This window comes from Ictalurus furcatus, chromosome 7 (assembly GCF_023375685.1).
Source record: "Ictalurus furcatus strain D&B chromosome 7, Billie_1.0, whole genome shotgun sequence".
NCBI lineage: Eukaryota > Metazoa > Chordata > Actinopteri > Siluriformes > Ictaluridae > Ictalurus > Ictalurus furcatus.
The window spans coordinates 27,417,198-27,433,198 of record NC_071261.1 but is presented as its reverse complement, the minus strand read 5'-3'; the positions used below and the strand labels follow the sequence as shown (position 1 = coordinate 27,433,198).

The 16,001-nt window shown below is 38.4% G+C and overlaps 1 protein-coding gene across 1 annotated transcript; it reads right to left on the bottom strand.

Moving 5' to 3' along the window:
* Nucleotides 1–4,711: 4,711 nt before the first annotated feature.
* LOC128610358 (carcinoembryonic antigen-related cell adhesion molecule 5-like) lies at nucleotides 4,712–15,265 on the bottom strand (the record flags this gene model as incomplete). Its single annotated transcript, XM_053629620.1, has 3 exons — nucleotides 4,712–5,207; nucleotides 7,065–7,343; nucleotides 14,986–15,265. Coding segments are annotated over 3 exons (861 nt in total), but the record flags the coding sequence as incomplete, so codon positions are not given.
* Between the last annotated feature and the right edge of the window lie 736 nt (nucleotides 15,266–16,001).

Sequence of the window (16,001 nt, the reverse complement as noted above, 5' to 3'; positions counted from 1 at the left end):
CGGTCATTCGGTCATTTCATTTGGTCTGATGGTCTGAATGTTGCTGTCTGTGTGTGTTATCTGTCTGTTTCTGATGAGACAGGACACGAGAGTAAACTTGGCGTGTTCTATGTTAAGGCAGAACCAATAATCTTCATGATAATGCCAAACAGAGGTCAAAGTACAGGAAGGCAACATCACAGTAAGCAGATCCATAATCCAAATAAAAAAGCATGCACAAGACAAAAAAACAGATTTACATAGGAACAGGAAACTAAGGTTCACTACTGCACTAGTAAACTCTACAAGATTTCACGGAAGGTGAGAATCATCAGGGTATAAAAAGACAAACAAATCATGGGATAAACTTAGATCAGGTGCACACATTAGGGAAAAGACCAACAATGAGAAAAGTGTGGAGACTGAACCAAAAGCAAATCATAAACAAAAGCATAGCAGCACTCACTGCAGGACACACGCTGTGCACTGAGGGGGAATTTGTGACAGTTCCACAGGTTCCTGGTGCTGCTGAAGGTCGCAGTGGCATTGAACCTCCACTGAATCGCAGGATTTTCAGGAATAGAAACCTACCCACAATAATATTTCATGTCTTTACTGCTATATTAAAGTGAACGTCACATATTTGCTGAAAAACAAATGAGTAAATATACTGTATACTCATGAAGTCAGGATAAATGTATATATTATCTAATGATATAAACTTTTTATTTTATTTATTACAGTATTTGGTGAAATGAACTTGACTGGTTTATATCTGTGTGGAGCTGCTTCATTCACAATAATATTATATTCTCTGTTTTTATTTCATTATTCATTACAAGGCATCTGGACCTCCCATAGAAGTGTTAAGTAGCATCAATATATGCATGTGCATCTTTTAGCCTTTAGCCTGAGAATGTGAAATGTGATCAACAGTGCAAAAACAGTTTAGCACCTCCTCTCTCTTTCTGTTTAACTCACACTGCTGAGAAAAGCAAAAACACAACAGCCATTTTAAAGCCCAGTGATGAACAGAGTGGGAAATGTTCACTAAGGCTCATGGGAAACGTAGTTCTGTACCAAAAGTGCTGAACTAAGCTGATCTGACATGCTGTCAATGATGTCAATATGATTGAGCATGTTTTACTCATTTTAAAAATAAGTTACATAATCTGTATATTAATGTGAAGTGGCTGACTGTAAGAATAGTAGTAAATGTTTCTGAAAGGCCTTTAGGATTTCTGAAACTATATCCTAAGTCTCATGAAGTGTAATATTTTGATGTAATATTGTTAGTAATGATTTTAAGTCATTAGGCCTTATGAATGATGACTAGGAATTAAATGATCTACACATCTTGAGATTTTCTCAGCTATTGTCACAGTGGTAAAACCTAAATAAAAACTAAAAAAAAGGGTTTTCCTTAATGCCTAACTGGGAGATAGTATGTGTAAGGGTTTCCTGATCTTTTGCTAGATAATTTCCACTGGATATTTAGTAAAAACTGAAATCTTTTTTCTTTCTTTTTTTACAGACTTACTGTTTTTATTAAAATATTAAAATGTATCAGAACAAAAGCACACTTCACTCCAAAACTTATCTGCACAGGTATTTACTTCATAAAATATTACAAAATAAGAATTACTCCATTTAAATACAAATATTATACTGTATCAAACCACAATGCATATTTTCCCTGAGTAAATGCTAAATTAAGTAAATGTGAAATTAATTTTAAAAAATAATTTAAAAGTTCATATTCAGTTTAAACAAAGTAAAAGTCATATAGCTAAAAACAGCAACAATAACACAAAGTAAAGCTTAAATAGTAAAAATGAATGCATATGAGTATTACAATACATTAGGAAAATAAATCGATCCAATAATAAAAATAAAATAAATCACATGATGAGAATTAAAGCTTTCATCCAAAATCTCAGAAACAGCGTCACAGCCACTTATCACTAAAACTGTACTTACTGACAGAGCACATACACGAATGTGTTCTCTGTTGCATGGGGAGCTGCTGTTATTTAAAAGCTAGATGATAAAAATAATGTGAAAACCTGAGACTCAGACAGACGCTTCAGCTTCTATCACTCTGTACTGTCTGTTGTCCTCATCAGGGTCAGCTGTAAAATACACAATCATGAACACTTCAAATTAGCCTCTTATTAAATGTTAGGGTTTAATTTTATGTCTAATGAAGAACACTGTGAGTTCTTACTTCGAGCTCTGTAACATTTCACTGCCAGAATGATGGTCACCAGCACATACGGAGAGGCCGCTACTGCACTGCTGAAGAGCTTCAGTACCGACAGTGGAGCTTTTACATCTGATAGAACTGGAGGGAAAAATACCATGGATAATAAAATAATAATAATATAATTTACAAAATAATAAACTATAATTAATCATATATAAAGCATTAATTTACTGGTTATACATTTACGCTTCATGCCAAAATATGAGTCTAATATTCCTCTATTAAATCTGAACAGATGTCTTAATATGTTGCTTTATTTAATAACATACAGGCATTTCTCTGGAACATTTAATTGAACATTAGGACAGTTATATTTGCTCTTTCCTACTGATAATGTAGAAGACATAAAATAAACATCTAAAACAAAATGTAAATAAAAATCAGGCTGGATTTTGGACAGTCCTGTATTGTTGAGCATGAGCTGAGAGGCTGGTTGATGACAGTCACCTGGCAGGTTAGTCACAGCCTATAGATGGTTTGTTGACTGTAAAGTGTCTAAAGTGGGCTTTAATAAATAAATTGTTAATGCTTAAAATGCAAGTATCTTGTCTAAACATTAACACAGAGTCTAGCCTGCCGGCCTTTGATAATAACAAAGGTTTCTCTGGTCTACAGTACTTCAAATACAACATAACTTGTTCTTATTTTACTCGAAAATGCTGTAAAAGTGGTGTTATTTCAAGGAGGTTTAATGAGATTTCTACACTATAAATTCTAAACAGTAATAAATATAGAGTTGCTTAGAAAGTGTAAAGAAGCAATAAATCATAATAAATATTGTGAAAATGCTTTAAGAATGGAAAACTGACTCCAACACAGCAAAAATTTTATTTAAAGTAATATACGAATTATTTCTCACCTCTGACTGAAACCCAGCTTTTCGGTGACTCTCCTCTCTCTGGGTGTTTACAGTGGTAGAAACCTTCATCTGACTTTGAGACAGTACTGATGGTCATTTCTCCTGTAGTCTGGGACTGGAGAACCGAATCATCTTTATAGAAATCAACACCAGAGTCTGAGATCTTTGAGTTGCGATGTAAACAGCGTAAAGTCAGAGGATGTCCCTCAGTCACAGGATGGACAGGACTCTCCAGGATCACATCACCATCTGTGGAAAAGAGAAAGAAGACACTGAAAACACACAGTGTCTAAAATACAAGTATAATTCTAACATTCAGACCTCTATCTGTTTCATGTAGCATTACTATATGACCACACTACTATATTTATGACCAAATGATTGTGGAAGATGTGACAATAGCAGGCAAAAAATAATGGCATTCGATTTCTAACACACTCCATTCTCTATAAGGAGCACTTTCTATCAGGTAAGTTGTTGGCTATAGCTATGTATGAGCTAAATTAATTATCTAATGAGCAGAGGGTTGTATGTTTAATGTTGTTGTTTGTTGTTTTACTCATGGGTTTTATGAATAAAAAAAATATCTTCTTGTATGTATCTGCAGGCCATATCTACATATCTACCTAGAATACACAGTTCACTGGCTAGCTTTAGCTCACAAATAATGTCACCACAAACTTTTATTTCTATTTATAAAGTTACATAAAGTGATACTGCATTTACTTCATACTGCTAGGTTTCTTTACACTAAAACACTCAGACTCTTACCAGTGTACAGAGATGGACCATGTGTTAAATATATATTTAAATGTGAATGGTAGATTTGGAATAGATATTTGGGATAGATAAACATCATGAACAATTAAAATGTCATCACTGAGCATGTAAAATAAAGCAATATGAAAAAAAAATCCTTAGATAGTATGTACTTGTCTTATCTTCAAAGACATTTTCAAATAAAAAATGTCAAAAACAAAAAAATACACGAGTGTCATACAGTGTTAATCCTTTAACGTCTGAGAAAACAGCAGTGAGTTCAGATTTGGTAACTGCACACCTTTCCTAGTAGTTACTGAATAGGGTGTAGGATGAGTAACTGAATAATAAGCTGTCAGTTTAAAGAGTTAATGCTCACTATTTATGAACAATATACATTATGTTGAGACATGTTTATAAATCATCAAATAATTAGATTTTAGTAATTCACTGGTAATTACTGGAATCTATAAAATGCTCATGAAACATTATCAAATAATAATGATTACACAACTGTAAAAGTTTCTGATTTTTGTGCCACCAATTTATTTATCTGCTGTCCCTCCATCCCCCCTACACGCACGCACACACACACACACCATTGTTGTTGATTTATTTACTCACCAGTGATGCACAGTGGCTGTAGGTTGCTGAACCGTGTGTGAAAGACACTCTCTGCTCTGGACATATAAACTCCTGTGTGCGTCACAGTAACAGGACTGAGAGTGTAGGAGCCTCCAGATCCTCTGCTGCTGTCTGAGAGGAGCTCTGTACCGTACCTGAGGGAACCCTGACTGTCTCTGGAGGGAACCTCTGTGTACCAGCTGAACGTCCAGCCTGTGGAGGAGTGTTTAACCTCACAGCTTAGAGTCACTGAGTCTCCTTCAGTCAGCCAGCGCAGTGGAGAGACACTCACTACTGCCTCTGCTGCATCTGATGGACAACAAATGTAAATAAATAAATAAATACATACATACATACATACATACATACATACATACATACATACATAAATAAAGAGTGGTAATCTTGTTACATATAATTAATGACAGGATAAAACATACTCACCTGATACAGTGAGTGTAACAGCATCACTGATCTCTGATCTCTGATAGTCACTGCTTCTCCTCCCTCTGCAAGTGTATTCACCACTGTCATCATTTCTAACTGAGCTGAAGCTGAACTCCTGTGTTGTGCGGTATGGGTAGAGTGTGTTATCTTTCTTATACCAGTCGTATGTCCACTCAGTGTCTCTTCCTCTCTGTATTTCACATCTGAGAGTCACAGTCTCTCCACTGAACACATGTTTATCAGGCTTTATGGTCACCACAGCTTTAGGCCTCTCTGTAAGAAAATTACACTGCTATAATACACAGATTAGATCTCAGCACTATTATTTAATCAGAAAGAACATTTGTAGATGGAATTCTGATTTAAGATAATCACATTCAGTGAACATAATCATCTGTACATTATCAAGCTATATTGAACCATCATTTAATAACAACTGAAATGATGATGCACAAATAAACTGATTCAGTTCCTTCAAAAATACTCAAATTGATTTTTTTTAAATTAATTAAATCCATTGCAAAATTCAGAACTAATAAAGGATTTGTTGATATTTCAATTTATTTTAATAATTATATTATCATATTGTGTTTTTGTTAATAATAATATAATATTTAGTTTTGATAAGTATGAAAATTATATATATATATTTTTTAAAAGTGACAGCTTTCATTGTGAAGTCAGCAAAATAAGAGATTAAACAAAAAGTAGCACATTAAGGATAATGTCATATGCTATCAGTGACAGTAATTTACAGAGTAAAAATGATCTTCCTAATTCCCCCAAACTCCCATTCACTTACATTGAGGGAAACATGCTAGCAACGTGCTCATTCATGTTAGCAAAATGCTAGTTCATTCTACTAAGCTATGCTAGCAACACGTTAATTCATGCTAGCAGCATGATAAAACATGTTAACAGTATGCTAAATCATGCTAGCAACAAGACAATTAACGCTAGCAACATGCTGATTCATTCTAGAAACATGCTAACGACATGCTAAATCATAATAGCAACAAACTAATTAATGCTAGCAACATGCTAATTCATGCTTGCAGTGTGCTAAAACATGCTAGCAACATATTAAATCAATGCTAGATACATGCTAATAAATCCTAGCAAAGTGCTAATCCATGCTAGCAGTGTGCTAAAACATTCTAGCAACATGCTAAATCATACTAATTATTGCTAGTAATATGCTAATTAATGTTATCAATGCGCTAAAACATACTAGAACATTCATTCATGTTAGGAATGTGCTAAAACATGCTAGCAACATGCTAATTCACGTTAGCAGTGTGTTAAACATGCTAAGTGACCATAGCAACCACCCAGAACACCCTAGCAACCGCCTAGCAACCACCCTAGCAACCACCTAGAAAGCACCCAGAGCACCATAGCAACCGCCTAGCAACTGCCTAACAACCACCCTGAGCACCTTAGCAACCACCTAGCAACACTCTAGCAACCACCCAGAACACCCTAACATCCACCTATCAACCACCCAGAACACCCTAGCAACCCCCTAGCAACCACGTAGAATACCCTAGCAACCGCTTAGTAACCACCCTAGCAACCACCCAGAATACCGTAGCAACCGCTTAGTAACCACCCTAGCAACCACCCTGAACACCCTAGCAACCGCCTAGCAACAACCCAGAACCCCCTTGCAACCACCTAGCAACACTCTAGCAACCATCTAGCAACACCCTAGCAACCGCCTAGAACACCCTAGCAACTGCCTAGCATCACCCTAGCAACTGTCTAGCAACCGCCCAGAACACACTAGTAACCGCCTAGCAACCACCCAGAATACCCTAGCAACCGCCTAGTAACACCCAAGCAACCACCCAGAACACCATAGCAACCACCTAGCAACACCCTAGCAACCACCTAGAACATTTTCTACCAAAGCTAAACTAGTGCTGTTCCACTTGCTTTCCAGCTCACCTCACACCAGCCCTGCTCAGCCGTGCTCACACTGTCTCTCGCTAACTTTAATAACATGATTTAGCTGAAAGAGCTCTCTGTATGTAGCTGTGTAAATGTTGCTATATTGTGACTCTGCTCACATGCTGTTTATATGTTCAGTGTTGTGCAGAATCACTTAACAGAAAGTCTCTTACTCACCAGTAACGTCTACCCTGAGTGCATCACTGTAGTCTGTGTAGTAGACTGGGTTTCCTCTTCCAGCTCTGCACCTGTACTGACCTCCATCAGAGACTCTAACTGATCTGATGGTGTAGTGGTGTGTTTTAGTCTCAGTCTCAGTCTCAGTGCTCTGTGTGTGTTTGCTCCAGTAAAACTTCCATCCAGCAGACTGCGACTTCAGTGTACAGGACAGAGTCACTGAGTTTCCTGTCAGTGCAGCTACTTCACGACTTGATGTGAGTTCAGGTTTAGGTTTTTCTGTTAGAAATGAAACACAAGTTCAGGATATGAAGTCTTTACTACACTAATCACTTCTACAGTAAAACAGTATTACTCTCTCTGTGATGTCACTAAACATCTTATGGCTACTTTCAAATTATTTTACAATTTTCAGTTAGTAAAATGATGAGAATGAAAATAGGGATATTAAATGTAAAGCTTCACTGAGATTGAAGTGAGGGTCAGAAAATAACTGCTGTGTGATGATGCAGGTCTCTAATCTCTCTCTACTCTACATCAATTTATTTTTATGGGTGAATAGAGTAGGGTTGCAGCGGTATGGGATTTGAATGGTACGATAACCGTCTCAGAAAATATCACCGTTTCACGGTATTACACTATTATTATTATTATTATTATTATTATTATTATTATTACTACTACTACTATTATTATTATTATTTACAGTGATCCTTAAAGGAATGAAAACAGAAGAGTTTTTTGTTTGAACAAACACTTTATTATAATTGAAACTTGATAATTTTTTTAGTAATAAATAAATAAATAAATAAAACAAATCCCTTGTGAAAATAAATAAAATAAATAAGAAATTAGGAGGAAAAAGGGGACCTGCTGTGGCTTTGTTTGGAATTACTTTCGCTAGTGAAAAAAAAACAAAAACAGACAATATTGAGTCTAAAATGTAAGGCACTTAATATTAGCTTATTGTTTACGTTAGCATAGCATGTTAAATTAACTACTAAATGAAAAATAACATCAGCTGTGTGAGCTTTTAAAATAATGTCTTATGATTATTAATATATTATTATTTTACTATTATATTATCATTAACATATACTGTAGGTGTGTAACAGTGCAGCCACACACACACACAGACACACACACACACACAGGTGTCAGAAACCTTTTTTCAATCAACATATTTTTATGCGAATTTTGGGATATCTCATAAAAAATGCTGGATGGAAACACCAGATACGAATAAAATCTCCAAAATGCGCATTAGAAAACTTGTGCACTCAATTGAGGCAGATAATATTTTTATTTGATTAGAAAACATGCGCATAAACTATGATGGAACACATTTACTGAATAAATGTCGCCGCCCCTGCTCTCTCTCTGTGAACTCCACATTGTGTGCTAACACATGGTCTCATGTTACGGTATTTTTGGGATGTTTTACTCAGTTAATCCTCTTCTAATGACCGACCTGTAACCATGCATAAGTCTATGGTATCCTTCAATGTAATAAAAGAAGAACAGCACTTTCACTTTGTGTCCGGCTGAGTTAAATTAACTTATCTGAGAAACCCGTGAGGATCTAGCCAGATCCTTACAATTGCCACCCGAACTGTGAATGAACATCCTCGGAAAGAAAAGTTTGGACACCAGAGAGTGAGTGAACTTTAAATGTGGCTTTCGTACTCGATGCTCATAAGGCAAGTGAACTGTAAGCGAAGTTTCATTCATACTGGACTTTTAGTTAGCTGGCATGCATGCTAGAGGGATAAACCAGCAACCACCGAAGTCTCACTACTGCGTTGGAGGAGATAAGCCACCGTGGGATAATTTTCTTTCTTTTTTTTTGCCACTATAGGTTTTCTAAGTGTTGCCGTCTACACTTTTCGAGGGGAATTCCCCTCGCTGTTTTTCTGCGTGTTTCCGAGATTGAACTTTTTTTTCTTAAAGGGAGAAGAAGAGACAGGATTTTGTGGCTTTTGTTTGTGTGGATTTGCTGTAGGAAATTGTGTGCAGCGGCATCATCAGAGACCCGTGCATGCAAGGCAAGGACTTTGGAAAAGGAAAGGCACGTTTTTGATTGATTGATTCGACAACACACCTCGGCGAGCTCCGGCTACTACTGGCCTGCATAGTGGAGGAGAGGACAAGGCAGGACTTTTGTGTCTGGATTCTATGGACAAACGAGCTAAGTAGCACTTCGTGAACAGAGAAAAACGCACCTTGTGTTTAATACTTCTATGTGATCGGGTGATTTCAAAGAAAAAAAAAGTAAACACCCATTCATTTAAACTGTTACTGTTGGATTTAAGGTTATCTGTTGCTATTGGGAGTACATGCAGTGACTGGGTAATCTGGGATACATGTATATATACATGCATATATCTTTTCTTCTATATATGTGTCTTAGTATCATCACTGCTGTCCGTTGAGATACATTGTCTTACTGATGTTAATGTAACTAATGTTAAGCATTTTTTTCCCCTTCTCATTTAATTATTGATAGGGTGTTCTGCAATAGTATAACCACATTTCTCCCTAGATTCTTACTCAACTTTTGCAATGGCTAAGCGTTTTGATATATTCACATATGGGGGTAATCATGAGGGTAGTTTGGTTTTGCCTGAAATTTTGGATGGTGGGTCTTTCATAGTTCAGCATCTTGCTGCTCAGGTAGATAAGTTGCAACGACTGGTAGACACGCTGACCTCGGCATTTAGTATGTCTGTTGACTTACAAAGCAGCTTGCTGCAGCAGTTAGATCAGACCTCTCAGCATTCACTTAGACAGGACACAAAGGCACACCCTATACTTACCTCAACCCCTGCAACGTGCACACTCGCTAGCCACACCAACCAAGATCATTAGACTTCCCAACAGACACGGGGACAAGCCTCTAATGCCTACCCTGTAATTAGCTCAACCCCGGTTACACACACTCTCACTAGCCACAGTGAGCAGTTACATCCACGGACACCTGCTGTTCATTCATCCCATCTCCCTGGACTTATGCCACCCATGTTTGATGGGGGTAAATCTCTTGACCCAGAAGAATGGCTTCAGTCTGTTTTTTGTACAAGACAACGCTTGGTTTATCTGACACTCAGTTCTTCCTTGAGTTGACAAGGTTATTTGGAAAGGAGCCCCGGAAGTGGTATTCTGCCATGCAGCCTCACCTACTCTCATGGGAGCATTTCTCAGATCTCTTCGTGCCTACAGACAATGTAGAGAAAATCTGGAGAGGGATTTTGGACAGAGTTCAGACTTCAAATGAGCCACTCCCCACTTTTGTAGCTCACCTAGTGACTGAGTTCAAACGACTAAAGCAACCGCCCTCTGAGCGAGAACAGATTGAAGTAATCTGCCGGCATGTCTGTGATCAGTATATACTAGCCCTTCATGCTGCCGCACCTACAACTTTAACAGGGCTACTTCTGACCGCCCATGAGCTACATGCTGCATTAGGGTCTGTTTCTTTTAGTAGAGCCCCCTTTGCCCTGACACCTCCTCGCCAAGACCTGCACTGCTACAAATGTATAATGTACAAATGTACACACAAATGTCCTGTTCAGTTTCCTGCCTCGCATCCAGTTTCTCGTTTTCCTGTGGAGACCGCGTTTTCCGTGTTGATTTGATTAACGTGTATAATAAAGACTTTGATCTGCACCTGCTCCCGCTTCCAGTCCCGTTTTGTGACAGAATACTGTGCAGAATATGTGGAAGCAGCAGATCAGCATGAGCGCCGCCTTTCGTGCTGAGTGGGAGGTGTACTGGGAAGAGAGTAAGTGGATAGACAAAAAACTTGCTCAGCTCGATTGCCTTCTAATGCAACGAGAGCTGCTGCAGCAAGCCGGCCCATGCGCCACGTCGCCACCCGCGCAAGTTCCCACGCCCCCGCTGCCGGAGAGCTACGCCGCACTACGCGGGCAGCAGAGCTACCCGAATTCCTGGGGCTTCCCACTGCAGGGGAATTACACAACGCCATACATTCAGCAGAGCTACTCGAACTCCTGGGGCTGCCCACTGCAGGGGAATTACACCACGCTGCCCAGTCCGGAACCGAAGGCTGGCCCAGAACTTTTTTTGGGGGGGCAACCGCACCCTCGGAGCTCCAGCCAGAGACCTGTGGGGAGGTCTCATCTGTTGAGGTAGCTGTCCCACTGTCCAGCCCATCTGAGGAGGCTGTCCTGCTGCCCTGCCCAGCCGAGGAAGCTGTCCCGCTGTCCAGCCCAGCTGAGGAAGCTGTCCCGTTGTCCAGCCCAGCTGAGGAGGCTGTCCTGCTGCCCTGCCCAGCCGAGGAGGCTGTCCTGCTTTCAAGTGCTGGTGGGGGCGTCGTCCAGCGTTTCAGTCCCACCTAAGACGGCGCCCTGACTTTCAACCCCACTGGGGGTGGTGCTCCGCCTGTTAGTTGCCCGGCGGAAGCTGTCTTGTTTTCCGTTGCAGCGAGAGACAGCTCACACAGGGGCCCCGGACCGCCGATGGAGGGGGGTAAACCGCTCATTTTCCTGTGGAGATCGCGTTTTCCATGTTGATTTGATTAACATGTATAATAAAGACTTCGATCTGTACCTGCTCCCGCGTCCAGTCCCGTTTCATGACAATATGCTTACACACAGTTTTTAATAGTACATTCATTTGGATTATATCTATATTTATATTGCATTATAAGGTCATTATAAATGTGCTCATATGTACATATTTGGGTGTTTTCCTCCTCACAGTGATCTGTATGTAAATGATCAACTCCTTGTGTATCACCTGATTTCCAAGACTAGCTTTACATCCTGATTAGAAGGCGAGTGAAACCTTCAGGGATCACATCTCTTTTCAGGAACACCACTAAGCAGATCTTAGTTAGAGGACAGTGAAACTAGCTGCGTTTACATGGACAACAATAATCCACTCTTAACCCGATTAAGAAACCACCATGTAAACAGCAATTTTTACTCACCTTAATCTAATTAAGGTCATAATCAAATTAAGCTCTAACCGAATTAAGACAGGTGGAGTATTCCTGTTTTAGTCGCATTATGAATGTGTATTACAGACATGTAAACACCTTAATCACATTATGAACGTCGTGTGAGAGTTTTCACCGCATTTTGCGACAGGACACGATCACACACGGCAGTTTTATGTTTTACGGCGAACAAGAGAGTTCAGGTGCATCCCAAACCGAATACCTTCCTACTATAGGCCTGTAGTGGGGAAAAATACATGTATTTCGGCTACTATATAGACAGTAAGTACACGGTTTGAGATGCAGTCCACGGCTTCAAGCAGTCGTCTATTAGCACGTATAGCATGACAAAAAATTAACTGCACTTAAAGCGTTCATAAAAAGTTAAATAAAAACACCCAAAACTGTATACGGTACCATAACGAAGACGAACTGTATGTTGATACGTTAAATTCTGGAGGGACGTCGGACGGCGTGGCGCGTTGATGTAATGACGCGGGCTATTAATCTAATTATGCTCTATAACATGTAAAACGGGAACATGACAGGAGTATTCTAAAAGCGACTCATGTAAACACCTTAATCACATTATTATCTTACTCAGATTAAGGTCACTAATTAGATTACTGCTGTCCATGTAAACGTAGTCACTGACGCGTGTTTCTTGATGAACATGATGTGTCCATTAATGGATGGAGTAGAAGGGGGTAAATTGTGTAGAGCTACATATTGGTAGCAGTCAGTAATTGTATACATCATTACTGAAATCTTGAGAAATTACAATCTATAAAACTATATAACTATACTGTATAAAATTATCTGTGCTTCATGCTGTATATTCATGACAAAAAGTCTTCTATATCAGACACTCATAATAACGGGGTACGGGCTTCTACAGTACAGAATTATACGGCAGCATGAATGATGATAAATAAAACAGAAATGAGGTGTGGAAATGTTTTACTTAAGCTTGTAATTAAAAACAGTAGTTGAAAACACTAGGACAAGCAATTGCAGTGTTTGCCTATTAGTAAGTATAAATTTATTAGTGTCACAAACTTCAGTCTTAAAAGAGTTGAGATTTAAATATGAAGATATTTCAATTTATTTAAAGGATGACTGCTCTTGTATAGACAGTGATCTGATCTGATCCTTATACTGCATCTCTCTCATCCTCCCATTTTAAAATCACATGTTTATCAAAATGATTTATTAACGTCATTATTTATAATAGGTCTAAACCCATAGATGCCAGGTGATGTTACCTCAGTGATTTTAAAACTGGGATCTGTAAGCCATAACCAGGTCATCCTGGTTAACAGCTCACTGGAATGGGTTTAATCCAAACAACTCAAAAACATGTAGCCTTATGAATAAAGCTCAGTGGCATCTCAGTGGGTAAGACAGTGAACTACGGATCAGAAGGTTGTGGGATGTCTGAAAAATGACATAAATGTAAATGTAAATGAATAACATCATCTGGCATCTAACGTGCATTGTGAAAGGAAAGTTCAAGAATAAAATCTTTATGGCTCCAATTAATAGCCATATTAATTAATTATTGTACACATAGGAATAATGAGTATAATATTTGAAATAAATAAATGTCTGCTGAGGGGGTTTGTTTAGTTTATTTTAACAGTTAAAGGGGTCGCTTTCTGCAAAACATTTGAGACCCTCTGCTTTAACTATTGGACAACTGGTAATAATCTACTAGTAATAAATGTTTTGCGGTATGTTGTACAGATTGAAAAAGTGCTGTCACTAATATCACCAAGGGAACAACCTTCAGTAAGGGAAAAATCACTAATGATCTTATAATCCTATAATGTTGAAGCTTGTACCCTCATACGGCATGCGATAACGTATAATCCTATACTGTAGAAGCCCGTACCCTCATACGGCATACAGTAACGTATAATCCTGTAATGTAGAAGCCCGTACCCTCATACGGCATGCGATAACGTATAATCCTATACAGTAGAAGCCCGTACCATCATACGGCACAGTAAATGGTAAATGGCGCACTTATATAACACTTTTATCCAAAGCGCTTTACACTGTGTCTCATTCACCCATTCACACACCAATGGTAGCAGAGCTGCCATGCAAGGTGATAACTTGCCATCGGGAGCACCTTGGGGTTCAGTGTCTTGCCCAAGGACTCTTCAGCATGTGGAGTCATGCGGGCCAGGAATCGGACCGCTAACCCTACGATTAGTGGACAACCCGCTCTACCATGTGAGCTACAGCCGCCACAGTAACGTATAATCCTATACTGTAGAAGCCCGTACCCTCATAAAGCATTCAATAACATATAATCCTATACTGTAGAAGCCTGTACTCTCATACGGCATACAATAATGTATAATCCTATACTGTAGAAGCCCATACCATACCGTACACCTATATCCTATAAGACTTTACCTGGTTAAATAAAGGTTAAATTAAACAATATATAAAACTTCCTGTTTGTTTCTGACCACACACTGATGTCACATGAATGAAGTCATATAATTTCTATCAAGCACATCCACTGCAAGGCCTCAGTAACCTATTTTATGTTCACTTATCAAGCCGTGTAGAATCATGACAGCAGCATCAGCTTGACTATTAGGCGAAGAACAGGTTTCTTATACATATCAATTATTTCCTAACAATTTAAATTAAATTCAAAGGTGAAATGATGTTCCATCAGTCAAACTGACTAATAATTGATGATTCCTGTCTTAACCAGTAATCAAGTGGATTAGTCTTTAAAATCGAAAAATGAAAATTAAGAGTAAACAGACGGAAGGAAGCTGTAAAGTAGTTGTAATAAGACTCAGTTACAGTGTAGCTCATTGAAAATAATCTGGAACAAATCTGCAAACTGAAATTATTGATATACTTTACATTTAATAAAAGCAAAAGTAATAGCATATTATAACAAAAAGTAATAACATAAACTCACACACTAACCTGATACAGTGAGTGTAACAGGAGCACTGATCTCTGAGCTCTGAGAGTCACTTCTCCTCCCTCTGCAGGTGTATTTACCACTGTCAGAGTCTGTAACTGAACTGATGGTGAACTCCTGTGTTGTGGGGTAGAGTGTGGAATCTTTCTTATACCAGCTGTATGTCCACTCAGTGTCTCCTCCTCCGTGTATGTTACACCTGAAAGTCACTTTCTCTCCTCTGTACACCTGTTTATCAGGCTTTATAATCACCACAGGTTTAGGACTCTCTGTGAAAAAAACAAGATTTTTTAAATGTATGAATTAATTCCCAACAGCATTATTTAAATGAGTAGTAAGATTTTAAAAAGGAATACAGTATATCTGCTCACATGTAAATGATTAAGTTCTGTCAGAGGTGGACTGAGTCATTTTAACAATCACTACTAATGAAGTAAATGTAGATCACAGTTAGGAAAACTGACTCAAACCTAAAATTAATCAAGTTACTGTTCTGATCATTTAGATCTTTTTCACTACTGATTCATGTCAGAGTTACAGTGTGTTTGCTGTCCTGTTTTCCTGAATATTCATCTTTAGGAACACTGAGTGACAGCAAGGGAACAAGAAACTAAAGGTAAAAGATACACAATAATGCTAGAAATAACTGACTGAGTATAATTTAATCACAGTTTTAACAGGTCTATTTAATAAAAAAAAAAAGAAAGAAAAAAGAATGCTAGAATACAATAATTCTGATTTACACATCCTTACTCATCACTGCATGTCTACACACACACACACACACCTGTTATTAATCTCTCTCATTCTTTCAGATTCTACAGTCTCTTAAGCGTGGGTCACACTGCACAGACAGACGCCGACAATCACCATCTTTTAAAAGTCGGCCGTTGGATTTAGAATGTTGGGAAACACGACTGTCATGTTCACACTGCCCCAACACACACCAACAAACTTTTTTATGGACAGTCAGACTGGTTTAAAAATGGATGATCCTTCTGCCAAAATCTAAATGTTA